The sequence below is a fragment of the Microcebus murinus genome, chromosome 2, assembly GCF_040939455.1.
Source record: "Microcebus murinus isolate Inina chromosome 2, M.murinus_Inina_mat1.0, whole genome shotgun sequence".
In the NCBI taxonomy this organism is placed as follows: domain Eukaryota; kingdom Metazoa; phylum Chordata; class Mammalia; order Primates; family Cheirogaleidae; genus Microcebus; species Microcebus murinus.
In genome coordinates this window covers 29,186,161-29,199,597 of record NC_134105.1, presented here as the reverse complement: position 1 = coordinate 29,199,597, position 13,437 = coordinate 29,186,161, and the positions used below count along the sequence as shown (strand labels likewise).

Genomic DNA, 13,437 nt, shown 5'->3' with positions numbered 1-13,437 from the left:
AGTCACTCTCAGACTCCCAGTTACTCTAAGACTCAGGTGAGTGGACCGTGGAACAAGGTACTGGAGTCTCACAGAGATGAGGGGGGTTTCCAGTTAGGTCACTGTTGGCTGTGTGACTTTTCGCCAAGTCCTTCTCCACACTGGAGCTTGGTTTTCTTATCTTTCAAACGGGGACAGTTCTGACTCAGCAAGATGGTTTCCAGGATTAAATGAGCATACCAGCAAGTGAACACAAAGCCTCCGCACCGGGCCTGGGACAGGGTAGGTGTTTCGTAAACATCAGCTGAGGCTGTTGTCACACCTTCAGACACTTTCTCCCCACCCAGTGGCACCTGGGGCTCAGGGCGCCCTCTCACTAAGTCTTGGCGCAGAAGGGCTCTGTGAGTGGCTGAGGACACAGACAGAAACGGGTAGCTCCGTTTTCCGGCTTTTATGAAAATTAATAACATTAATAGCTCACAGACATATACATCCACACACATCACTATGTACACAGTCATTAAGTTATTAATTAGGCTCTGTATAAAACGTTTCTACATTAGTGTTCCGGGCCAGGCCCGGTCAGTCCTTGGCATAGTCACAGTAGCAGCCCCGGGGCTCGGCCCCACAGGCAGGCAGAGGGGAGGCAGGAGGCTGTGGAGTGGCCGGCCACACAGCGAGCACGGCAGATGTCCTGGGCCTGCTGACTCTTAGTCTTCGGTTCCCTTCCTGGCACCCGCAGACCAGCTGCTCAGGGAGTGGGAAAACAGGTCTTGATGCCTCGTGTGGTCTGGTGGCACAGGATCTGTGCATGGTGGCTTCGGCAGCACAGCAGGCCCTAGAGGATGCTGGCCAGCTCTGTGGAGTCTGTGTCAGAGCAGCCCGAGCTGCTGGCTTCATCCCTGCCAGAGCCAGAGGAGACGGGTTGGAGGAGGTGGGCTTACCCCTCCCCTGCCCCACCTGCCTCCTTCCTCACAGGATCTCAGCCCTGCAGTCGCAGCCAGCTGTGGGTGTGAGCCACAGGGCACAGAGCTCGTTCACGCTCACTTTCAGCTCAGAAATGGCCGGTTGGTCTGTTTACTGTTCTTGCTGCTCACAGGGCACCGCCAGCTCTAGAGCGGTGCTCTGGCCTGGGCTGGCATGACCCCCACCCCCCGCCCTCTGGTCTCCTGAAAGGCAGGGCTCAGGCCACACCTGAGGTCCCTCATGCTGGGAGGGCGGTGAAGGGTGCAGGCTCCAGCCCCATCTCCACCCCTATCAGCTGGGCCAGTCACTCTTCCTGGCTAAAGCTCAGTTTCTTCATCTGCAGGGTAGGAATCATAGGAATTTGTCACCTAGGGTTGTTGGAGGACCACAGAAGCTCACAAATGAGCACTCTCTGAAATATGAGCTCCTCAGGACAGAGATTTTTGTTTTTTGTTTTGCTAGAGCAATGGCTGGCATACTGTAGGCATCCAATAAGTGTGTGTTGAATGAATAAATGTAAAACCACTCAGTGCAGTGCCTGGTGCATGGCTAAGTGTTGGGACTGTCAAGAGAAGATGTGCAGGAGGTGAGTCTGGGCTTGGCCACAGTTGTCCCCTCCTCCCCCAGCTGGTTCCCTCCCCAGTCTCACCTCAGAGCCTGCAGGGCCTTCTTGTTCTGCCGCCGCTTCTCCTCGTCGATAGGGTACAGCTTGAAGAGCAGCAGGCCCAGCAGGATGAGGACTATGGGAGCCATGGTCACCAGCATCTTCAGCGTGAACCTGACAGGTTCCGGCTGGGAGCAGCCACGGGTCTGGTACCCGGCAAAGCTGTGGGACCCAGTGGGCAGGGCAGTGGTGAGGAAGGGGCGCCTGGGGCCTGGCCCTGCCAGCCCTGTCCCAGGCCCCCAGCCCACTCACTCGAGACTGAGGGTGGAGATGCCCAGGGAGACTCCGGAGGCGAACTTGGTGAAGAAGACATAGAAGGAGAAGAAGATGGGCTCGGTTCCATGGGAGTGGGGCTGCTTTAGGTGGAAGTCGTCAATGACATCGGGCAGCATGGACCTGCACAGAGTGGCGGCAGCCATGAGGACGTGCCCACCTGGCAACCCCAGGCCCCCACTAGCCCACATGGTGCTGGGTGTCAATGGGCAGAGGCAGCCCTGGGGAGCTCGCAGCACCACAGGTGCACAGCTCAGTGAGGGGCTGGCACCTTCGCATGAATAAGAAAAGAAGACCCCCTGCTCCCAGATGAAGTAGCCTTTTCTAGGTGCTCAGCTTGGCAAGTGGAGTGCAGGCCAGATTTAAGCCCCTATTTTACATCCTGACTAGGGGATGTTGCACAGTTCCCAACCTGCACAACCATATAGAGCAGACTTGCCCCACCTCCAACCTAGAAGCCCCCACAGAACTCTCCCCAAGGAGCTTCAGAGCTAGGGGTGAGGGGCTGGGGAGGACACTCAGTCGGGCCTGTATGTACCTACCAGGGTAGTAAGAAGGCAGCTGCCACACTGATGCCAGCTGCCACGGCTACCACGTACGTGACGATTAGGTTACTCTCCATGAGGGCCACCAAGATGAGAAATGGCACTGCTGACTAAGGGAGGGGAGTGCAGGAAGATGAGTCAGCTGTGAGGCCCCCATCAGTCCCCCAACCTGAGCCCTGCCCTTTCAGCCCCACTCACTGAGATCCCAATGTATACAGCCGTCTTCTTGCCAAACCGGGTTAGGAACCACTGCCAGATGGGAATGGTGAATGTGGCCGAGAGCTATGGATGGACAAAGAGGGTGAGGGGGTGAATTAAAGCCACAGAACCCATCCTACCCCTCCCAGGACCCTGAAGGTGCTCCCAGCCCAGCCCAAGAGCAGTTAGATGACAGCACCTGGGCAGCAAGGAAGTTGACAGGCACCTTCGACAGCTCCCCCGAGGAGCTGGGAGGTGGTCCCCACAGATCTCATCTCCTGCCTTCTCCTACCTCCGAGCACACAGTTCCACAAGGTTCTTGGCATCCATCTCCTTGCTTTTGCTGTGCCCTCTAATGAATATCCAGCCCCAAACTTTCTTTCACAGTCCTACCTAGGCAAGGTCCAACCAAGTATTCGACGAGGCCTCCCTCGTCCCTTCATGACCTCAAGTCAGCCTGGGAAACATCCTCCAACTATCCAAAGAACCGTCCCACTGCCACTCAGCCCGGGCTGCCTGCCCACGCTCACGCCCCACACGTACCATGATGGCCAGGAGTAGATTCTGGAATTCATTGCGGAAGCCCAAAGTGTAGGTGCAAAACAAGGCAAAGTTGCCCTCCACCAGCTGGGGGGTGGGGCAGAAAATGCAAAGAAGGAGGTGATCCTGGGGCTGGGCCTCCCCAAAACATTCCCACTGCTCCAGAGATCTCCGCTCACCCCGCCTCCATTCTACCTGCCCCTCAGGCTTCATTGCATCCTGAGTCCTCTGCCTACCCCCTCCCATGACACCCTCTCTGGGGCTGAGCAGTCAGGCCCCCACTCACCATGAAAGCCAGGGAGGTGAAGAGGAAGCCAGCGATGAGCTTGATGTAAGGGCCATGGCTCATGACCAGGCGGAGGCCCCGGAAGAAGGATATCGGCTCGGCCTGCTGCGCCTCATAGGGTTCTGGAGACCAGAGGGGATGGTGAGGGGGCAGCAGAGGCCCCTCCCAATGCCTGAGAGCCACAAAGACACAGCCACCTGTGTGGGGCCTGCACCCGTTCCCAAGGCGCCCCTCACCTCTCTGCTCCCGCACTCCCAGGGTCAGGATGACGGCACAGATGACATAGATGGAGGCAATGACGCCTGCTGCCAGCAGGTATGCGTTTTGCTATAAAGGAGGTGAAGGTGATATACATAGAGACAGTCAGTCTGGTCTCATCCCAGCAGCCTCACTCAGTGATCTTGGCCCAGTCCCTTCTCTTCTGGGGCCTACTGTCTCCATCTGCACAATGAAAGGAACATCCTGGGCCAGCTCCTGCTTCCCAAGGCTGGGCATGGTTCAGATCAACAAAATGTTGAGAAGCCAGGTGCGGAGTCTGAGAGCCCACAGTTCAAATCTTCCCCAGTCTCTGCAATTCACTAGCTCTACGACACTGGACAAATGCAGCCTCTCTAAGCCTCAGATTCCTTATCTGCGAATTGGGCATATCAGGCTTATTAATGGACCTATTAAATACCCAACATTTAATAAACATCGGCTATTACTACTGTTTCTAGGATGACTACAAACCATATCATTGCTCCTCATCTCCCTAATCCCTGCCCTGCCAGGGGCCTCACCGTGTCTCTGAGTGAGGTGGTGCTCTGCGTGCGATTGGCACTGTCCGCGGCCACTGTGGAGCCGTTGGGGTCCTGGAGACAAGGGGTATCCGCTTGGCCCACGATTTGCCCCTGGATCGCTGTGCCCAGCACCGTGCCCAGCACTTCCACGGTCATCCCTGGGCAGGGAAAAGGGGGGCTTTTGGAGGAGCCTCATGGCCTGTGGGCCCAGGAAGGAAGGTCAGATGGACGGGAGCCCAGCTCTAGCTCCAGGTGGGGTGGCTACAGGTGGCGGGGCAGCCGGCACCTTGGCCTGAGCACGTGGCCTTTCTCTGTGTGGCCTCTGGTTAGTCCCTGCACCTCTGTGGGTGTCACCTGAGCAATAAGGGGAGTGAGTTATTTTTAAGATGGTTTCACACCCACGCCCAAGAGCAGAGCGGGGAGAAATGTGGCGGAAGGGACCCTGGTGGGTGGGGCAGGCGGGCCGGGCGAGACTTACGGTAGGCTGTGGCAGAATCCCGCTCACTCTGCTCTGTGCTGATGAACATGGTGAGGGCCGAGTAGGGCACGTGGAAACACTGGCAAGAACAGAGGCCCGTGGCCAGTCAGATGGATGGACAGACAGACTGGGCTTCGGGCACCAACCCTGGAGGCTCCAGGGACTGCCCTCATCCTGCCCCCAGAGATACCCAGGGAGGTGCCCACACTCACCGTGACCAGTGTCTCAAAGAGGCAATAGAAAAGCAGGTACCAGAGGGGCTGGACCTGCGGGAAGTCGGGCACGAACCAGATGAGGAAGTAGGCGATGATGGCCAGGGGTGTGGAGAAGATGACCCTGAGGAAGGGGAGGGTCTGAGTGGGGCCAGATGCCAGAACCCCAGAGTCAGGCCCCATGGGGCTGCTCTGCTCCCCAGGTACCTGCTGGGAAAGCAGCCCCAGCCCCGAACCCACCCACCCCAGGGCATCTGGGAAGAGGCTGGTGGCCAAGCCTCAAAAGGAACCCAGGGACTGGGCCCAGAACTGCAGTCCTGAGCAGGGGGTGTGAGAAGGTCAGACCCTGAGTCTCATCCGAGCCTCACAAGGAGCCCGGGCTCCAGAGGCAGCAGCTTCCTGTGGGCTGGGGGAACTGCAAATGGAGGCTAAGACCTCAGAGGTAGGGCAGGGAGCAAAGGAGCAAGCCCAACACCCACGTGTTCCCACAAGCGCACACTCATCCAGTGCACACACATGCCCTATTCACACACACGGGACGTGGGGGTGGGGTACTGGGAGAGAGGCTCTGTGGGAGGAACCAAAAGGGAGCCAACACCAGCCTCCCACGTGTGGGTCCCACACGCCACAGGGGTGCGACCTCAGTCGGGATGGTCTAACTTGGTGGCACCAGTACAGAAAGCCAGCTGGCCACACTGCAGGGAGCCCGTTCTGCTCTACCAACTAACTGTCAATAACTTAGGCTTGGTCAAGGTATTTAAATTCTCTGAGGTGGGCTCATGCCTGTAATCCTAGCACTCTGGGAGGCCGAGGCGGGCGGATTGCTCGAGGTCAGGAGTTCGAAACCAGCCTGAGCAAGAGCGAGACCCCGTCTCTACTATAAATAGAAAGAAATTAATTGGCCAACTAATATATATAGAAAAAATTAGCCAGGCATGGTGGCGCATGCCTGTAGTCCCAGCTACTCGGGAGGCTGAGGCAGCAGGATTGCTTGAGCTTGAGCCCAGGAGTTTGAGGTTGCTGTGAGCTAGGCTGACGCCATGGCACTCACCATAGCCTGGGCAACAAAGCGAGACTCTGTCTCAAAAAAAAAAAAAAAAAATTCTCTGAGGTGCATTTCCTCATCTGTACAATGAGAACAGTAACAGTGCATAACTTACGCTCAATGCTTACTCAAGAAATATTTATTAAGTGCCAAGTATGTGCTGGGAACTATTCTAATTACTTAGGATGGACGTATCAGAGAACGAAACAGATAAGAAATCCTTGCCCTTGTAGAACTTACATTCTAAAAAAATAAAAATCATTTAGAAGTCACATATATTATTCAGCCTTACAAAGGAATGAAATTCTGACCTGTGCTACAACATGAACGAACATTGAGGACATTACGCTAAGTGAAATAAACCAGACAAAAAAGACAAATAGTGTATGATTTCACTTATACGAGGTACCCAGAGTGGTCAAATTCATAGAGACAGAAAGTGGAATGGTGGTTGCCAGGGGATGGGGGAAGAGGGGAATGGGAAGTTAGTGTGTAATGGGTACAGAGTTTAAGTTTGGGAAGATGAAAAAGTTCTGGAGATATAACAAGGTGAAAGTACTTAATGCCACGGAACTGGACACTTAAAAATGGTTGCAATGGTCAGGCATGGTCGGTAGTTCCAGCTACGTGGGAGCCTGAGGTAGGAGGATCGCTGGAGGGAGACGGCCTTGCAGATGTCTGAGGCAAGAGCGGGCCAGGTGAGGAAAGAGTCAGTGCAAAGGTCCTCGAGCAGGGGACAGGCAGGTCTGAGGAAAGGAGGGGCTGCTGGGGCTGTAGAGCCATGAGCAAGGGAGAGGAAATGGGACTCCTTACAGGCCATTGTAAGGACCTTGGTTCTACCTCATAGGGTTGAAGTAATTTTGAGACTTGCATAAGTTGATAGTAAAATGTCAAACAGTGCTTGGGCCGCTAAATGCTACGATTATCCCATCAGGGAAGCACAGCAGGAGGCCGGCAAGTGGTAACTCGTGCAGGCCAGGAAAGCACTCGGCTGGGAGTCAGACCTCAGGCCCAGCCCCCTGTGACGTAACACCCCCGCCTCTCACTAGGTGGCCTTGAGAACTCCAGGAATGTGAATGTCAAAGTCTCCATCTTCTGAAGGAGAGGATTTAAATGTAGGCTTACAGCAGGGGCTGCCCTGAGGGGGCCGAAGGGCTCCTGGACCCTGACAGGCCCAGGCTCTTCCTGCGCTGAAAGGAAAAGGGGCGCCAGGTGTTCCGGCCTGAGAGGGGGCCCAGGTCCTAACTGTGGTATGGACGGGCAGGCCACGTACACGGCAGCGCCTCAGCCCTCGAGCCATCCTGTGTGCATTCAGACACGGGTCGCACCAGACAGGTGGGCACACAGACGCGGACACCTGCTAAATCAGAAACCAGCCTCAAAGGTCACCAGCACTTCCCCACGCTGGCTGCCACACCTGCCCAGCAAGAACATCTCACGTCGTACCTCCCACAGGGAGACCCTGCCTGCCTCCGCCCTGCCTGAATCCACGTGTCCCCTCAGGGAACAAGGGCTCCTCACCAGCCCTCAGCGGACACCCCATCGCAGGCTGCTTGCAGCCGCCACTGAGAAACCCAGTGTGACTGAGAGTAACCCGGCCCGCGGGGCTGGCCCAGCAGCTGCCTGCCATTGGCCGGGCCCCATGAGGAGATGTGGCAGAGAGCCCCGCCTTCCACCGGCTGCCAAGGAGGCGGGCACAGGGCCAAGTCGCATGGGTGCCCAGGGAGCCCTGAGCAGCCTGCCCAGGTAAGGCAGCCTGTCCTGCCCCTGTCCCTGAAGTCTGGATCAAAGGCTCCAACCTGGGCCTTCGCCAGGGGCTGGAAGGATTGGGGTGGGTGGGGGGCCTCGTGGGAAAGGAAGCTGTCAGGGAACAGGGGCTGGGGGAAGAGCTTTGAAGGCCGGAGACCAGGTATGGGCGCCCCTGGGGCAGGAAGGCGCCCACTTGAGCCTGGATGGGCTGGAGATGAAAGGGGTATACCCCCCCACCCTCTGAAGCAGGATGTCCTGGAGGGAACCAGAGCCCCGGCCTGACAGCCTGTCCCATGTGTCTCCCTCGCTGTCTGACCTATGTCACCACCTCCCGCCACCTTGCCCCACAGCCCGAGGCCGAGAAGTGCAGGCTTTGTACCCTGAGAAAAGGGAGTTCACCGCATCCAAGGCGCCAGAGGTTAGGGGTCTGCGACCCCATTCCGGTTTTACCCCCAACCCCTGCTCCACCAGGGGGCACTTTGAAGAAGTACCAAATTATATGTCACTCAGGAACTGTACCAAGTACTTTACATGTTAAAAAAAATTTTAATCCTCACTACAACTCTGTGAGATAGATATAGTTACTATCCCTGTTTTACAGATGAATAAACTTGAGGCTCAGAGATGTTAAGTGACTTGCTCGAGGAAGCACAGCTATAAGTAGTGAAGTGGTCTCCTCTCAAGCACTCTGAAATACTAGCTCTGCCACGATGGGAAGTGACTGAGTGGAAGATGCTAGAATTCCAGCTTCACCAAGGGGAGCAAGTGGACCTTGGGGATCAAAGGGGCCTGAGCTGGCAAAACTGCCCAGCCAAGCACTTTGGCAAGCCTGAGAATGAACGGCTGGGTGTCCCGGTGCCCAGCTTGGGGAAGCTGAGACCCCAGATAGGGTTTCAACACTCTTGGGCTTTAGTGTCATTATCTCCTCAGCCCCTAGGCCTGTGACAAGCCAGATGGAAGGACCAAGGGGCAGATATGCCGGCAGCCCCATCTCCTGCCACCTTGAAGGAGTCTCTTCTACTCACCAGGGCATGAGACGGCCCAGGCGGGTCCAGGAGGATTTGCTAATGCAGAAGCCCACCAGGGGGTCTGTGAAGGCATCCCAGGCTCGGCCCACAAATAGGATGATGGAGGCAGGGAAAGGGTCCACCTGGAATGGGAAGAGGCATAAAACAACTCCCTCATCCACAACCCTCATTCACAGGTAACAGCTGGGGCTCCCCCTCCCTGCCTCGGCCAGGGCTTTGAGACCCTGTGCTGCGCCCACATGGGCTTTAAACATCTTCGCACGCCTTGTTAATAATGACAATGGCATTTCTGTGATAACAGTAGCACTGAATGCCTCCTTAGAGTCTTTCCCAGATCTGGCCTCTTATTTCCTCCCCTCCACTGCCCTTGAAAACATTCCCATCCATTAGAAGGAAGCCAGAGACGTTTCTTTCCTCCCTCTCACAGCCCTGAGCCCCTGACCACCTGATATCAGAAAAAGCATTCACTGGATTACCACAGTCGGCCTCAGTTTCCCCATCTGTATAATGGGAGTTGTGATTTCTATCTCATAGGGTCAAGCCCTATCTTGGATGTGGAAAAGGAATCTATCGGTGCTTTTTAAAAAGTGACCTATCACTACGTACTCAAGCTATCTGTCTCCCCACAAACCCTCTGCACCCTAAGTACAGATTCTCTGGACTGCTCCCCATCCATCAAAGCCCTGCTATGCTACTGCTCTGGGAAGCAGGTGTTCTCTCCCACCCTGTGGTCTCCCCAGTCTGGCCCCCACCCCTACAGCTCTCACACTCATTACAACGCAGTTTTATACTTCACACGTTCCTCAAGGACACACCCCAGTCCATGGGAGTTGCTCAAAAACTAGCTGCTGAATAAAGTCATTTATCCTTTCTGGGGCTTAGTGTTCCGCACCTGGATACAACTAAGATGGATACAACTAAGATGCCATGCTTGCCAAGTCAGATGCTACAGAGAGGAGATGACCGGTGAAAGAGCCCTGGTAGCCATGGCTGTTTAGCCTCCCACTCTCCCATCCAAGCAGGGTGAATTCTCAGGATGCCAGGCTGCTGGCCAAGGCTTCTCAAAGCACAAAGTAGCCCTGCTTCACCCTAAGTACCCATCCCAGTCAAAGACCCTGTGTATGGGGACACGCTAACTTAGCCCAACACTTGCAAGCCTCTGCCCACCAACCTGCCTCTGCTCCTCAGATGAAGGTTGGAGGCACCTTGTCCCCAAGCCTGGCAATGTCCACCAATCCCAGAGCCAAGCCAGTTCACTGTCTTCCAGCCAGGGACATGGTGTGCCAATCTCTTCTAAGAACAGCGTCACTAGCAGGCCTCATTCTCCCTCACACTACCACCTACCCCTCTAGGCTCTCCTGCTCTTGCCAGGCAAAGAGAAGTTGCCAGACCTTGCCAGCTAAGACTCCTGGGGTGGAGAGACTCCCCTCCTGGATGCTTTCAAAAGTCTTCTCATTTCTCACCCACTGTGACTCTGAGAGGCAGCAAAGGAGGGATTTCTGGTCCCATTTCACAGATGGGGAAAACTGAGTCAACTTGCCCAGGGATGCCTAGTCTTTCCCACCTCAGGGTGATGGAGGGGCCCTGGAGGGCTCAGGCTACTCACCTGAGCGACGTCCAGTAGATAGATCTGAAGGAAGAAACCCAGGGCACAACCTGTCACCTGGTAGGGGGCCCCTCCAACTGCATAGCAAAGCTTGTTACAAATGGACAACTGTTGCTTCTTCTTTGGTTCCTTCTGGGAAGAGGAAGAAAGGATGAAAAGAGGCCCAAGATCCTGGCCTCCATCCTAGAAGTTTCCAGATGCAAGACCATCCCTCTAGCCAACTCTGCCAGGAGGAACAACTCTGCTTTGCCCTGTTCCACCCAGGGAGATCTCATTTCCCACAACAACAAAAAAGTATTTTCTGTTCTTAGGAATCTAGAAAAAGGGAATCCATACTCCTGCGGAAGTTGCCCCTAAGCCACCTCCCTCCCTCCTTCAAATTCTAAGGAATCTTAGCCCACCTTCTCTAAATAACTCCTGCCAAGGCCTCTTTCCAAGTTACAGAGGGGGAACATGCTCCAGCAAAGGACCTGTCCCCACCCGGCACCAACTGCCGCAACCTGAAAATCCTCTTGCTGCCAAGAGCTGCCTGAACCCAGCCCAGGCTTCTGCCCTGGCTCAGAGGCCAGGATCCACCTGCCTGCTGGTGAGAGCTCTAGAAAGTTGTAGGGGCCCAGCCTAGCTGGCTGCAGGCACAGCTGTTCCTTCCATCTGTCCCAGAGCGTCCCTGGCCTCCGTAGGCAGCCGGAGCTTCAGGCAAACCCAGAAGCAGTCCTGCGTCCCCCCACCCCCAGCTCCTAGGGGATCTTGGAGAGGGAAGGAAAGAACTCCAGATGCAGGACTGGGCCTTCTCTGGGTGGGGCTCTAGGGAGGTTGGGGTTGCCCAGGGAAAGTAGAGATTACTCATACATAGTAACAGCGTAATTGCTCACCCCGGCTCCTTCCAAGGATAAGTTAATAAAATTAAAAGAAAAAGGCAGTCACCTCCATGGCAGAAATCTATTGCCTGAGATCCCTTCCTGGGGCCCCCTGATTTCATTCAGTCCTTCAGTAGGTCCCCAGAGCTGGGGCTAGGGCCGAATGAGATGCGCAGAGCACCATGCCTGCGCGAACACCCACACTCACACAAACGCCCGAGGAATGCGGCTCCTTTAAGAGCAGAGCCTTGTTCTTATGAATGAACTTGAGCGGCCCTCACAACAGAGTTGAGCGCGAGAGTAGGGAGCTAGGAGTGAGAGATCGGGAATAAAGGGGGTTCCCACATTTCTGGGGTCTCCCCAGCTTCTAGGGCGGCAAACTGCAGCCGCTCAGCACAGAAGAACTGAAACCAGCACAGAAAAGCCGGGCACCATGTGGAGCTGCCGGCGGATCGCTTCCGCAGAGATGAGGAGTGGGGGTGAGCGAAACGGGGTGCCGGCGCCTACCGACCTTACGCATCACCCTCTGTCCTCAGGACACCCCCAGGCCCTCTCCTACCAGCAGGTCTGCCTGTCCCTGGCTATCCGAAGTGTCCCCGGACCAGGTCTATCCCCCGACGCCCCCTCGCCCCAAATCAGCCTGCTTCCCTCGGCTTGCCTTCCACTCGGGGTGCCAGAGCCTCACCTTCACCTGGGCCGGGCGTTCACCCGCTTGGAGGATGCCGGTGGGCAGCAGTCCCGCCGCGGAGCCGCTCTCGGAGCCCTCTCCTTTGGCCATGACCCGCGGGCCACGCCGCCTGGGACCAGGACGCCGGGATGCTCCTGTGTGTGTCGTGGGCCTCCGCTCCCCGCCGGGCTTCTGTCCTGGCCGCCGCTGCCAGTGTCGCCTGCACTAGCAAGCCCGGCAGGCAGGCGAGGCACGCACTCTCCAGCACGCCCCCTCCGCGCCTCTTAAAGGTTCGGCCCCGCTGTCTCAGATCCGGCCAATCCCAGAGCCCTGCTGTGCCGCCTCCAGCCAATCCCCTCGCCCGCCGGCCCTCCCGCCCCCGCCCCTGCCGGGCTGCGCTCTGCAACTGAGCCACGTTCTCAAAGCCCCGGAACCGGCGTCCGGTCGTGCTTGCTCCCGGCAACCCGGAGAACGCCACCGGAGAGACCCCCAGACGCGCACGAGGAAACTGAGGCTCTAGGCTGAAAGTGAACTGCCCAAGGTCCCCCAGAGTGAGTTCACCCTCAGTTGGGCCTACAATCTACAACCCATGACTTTGGACTCCCAAGGCCTAGGAAAGGTAGGGGCTGGGAAGCCCACTGCCCCCTTTAAAATCTGGAGTCAGGTCAGTGTCTCCTCCAAGCCTGGAGGATGTAGGTTGTCACTTTCGCCACCGATGCCCCCTCTCTCGTCCCCGCAGGACCCACTGTTCCCTCCTCCTGCTGTTGGCATCTATGCAGTTAGGGAGAAAAGATGAGGCAACACAGTGGTGGGCCCTACCAGGCCTGCAGCCACTAGTACACTGTGATAACAAGAGTGGCCTTTTATGGATAGCTTTCTCCAGGCTTAACATGATCTCTTTCCGCCCTCACAGCCACCAGATGAGGGTGGATACTTTTATTATCCCCATTTTACAGCCAAGGAAAGGGAGGCTCAAAGAAGTGAAACAGCTGTTTTATGGAAAAGCTGGGTCTGGAAGGTTTTGTCTGATTCGAAAAGCCCTTATTCTCAACAGCTCTGCTCTGTCACTCTTATTTAAATTATAGAAAGCTGAATGGAGTACATGTTGTCTCCCCAACAAGAAGCCCTGGGAAATACAAGGCTACAGAGTCACCCTGGGTTGAAACAATCAAGGAAAGTTTTGGAAAAGAGAGTTCAGAGTAATCTGGTGCTTGAAAGAAGATGAGAAGACATAGTCTGGCACATACGCCAGAAAGAACTGCCTTTAATTGCACCTCTGGGTCCCTTATGCCAATGTCGCCCCAGTCTTCCTAGTTTCCTCTGATTAGTGAAGGGACTGCGGGGGCTCTCAAAGACTATGGCTCTCCATGTCAGGCTCTTTTTTTCTTTCTTTAGATCTCTGATTGCAAGGAGGAGAAATGAGGTCTAGCTGCCCCAAGATGGCCACACCAAGCTCCCTCAAATGCCCTAGCAGATCCCATCTGGGCACACAGCTCTTGGCCACTACTGAACAGAAGAGAGCCAAAGTGAGGCAGTCGGATACTATGAAATGGGCATGGACTGGC

The 13,437-nt window shown here is 55.9% G+C and overlaps 1 protein-coding gene across 3 annotated transcripts; it reads right to left on the bottom strand.

The window, feature by feature from the left end:
• Positions 1–415: 415 nt before the first annotated feature.
• MFSD2A (MFSD2 lysolipid transporter A, lysophospholipid) lies at positions 416–12,133 on the bottom strand. Of its 3 annotated transcripts, none has more exons than XM_012735756.2 (14): positions 11,891–12,133; positions 10,349–10,480; positions 8,740–8,864; positions 4,921–5,044; positions 4,709–4,787; positions 4,231–4,388; positions 3,688–3,778; positions 3,452–3,573; positions 3,169–3,252; positions 2,626–2,709; positions 2,425–2,537; positions 1,862–2,005; positions 1,595–1,771; positions 416–881 (listed from the first exon to the last, which is right to left on the bottom strand). In XM_012735756.2, exons 1-14 carry the CDS (start codon positions 11,981–11,983, stop codon positions 818–820), a joined length of 1,590 nt encoding a protein of 529 aa, XP_012591210.1. In that variant the 5' UTR covers positions 11,984–12,133; the 3' UTR covers positions 416–817. The 3 variants fall into 3 exon arrangements, with proteins under 3 accessions (XP_012591210.1, XP_075853091.1, XP_075853083.1); XM_075996976.1 differs by lacking the exon at positions 11,891–12,133 and adding an exon at positions 11,273–11,293; XM_075996968.1 differs by lacking the exon at positions 3,169–3,252.
• Positions 12,134–13,437: the final 1,304 nt, after the last annotated feature.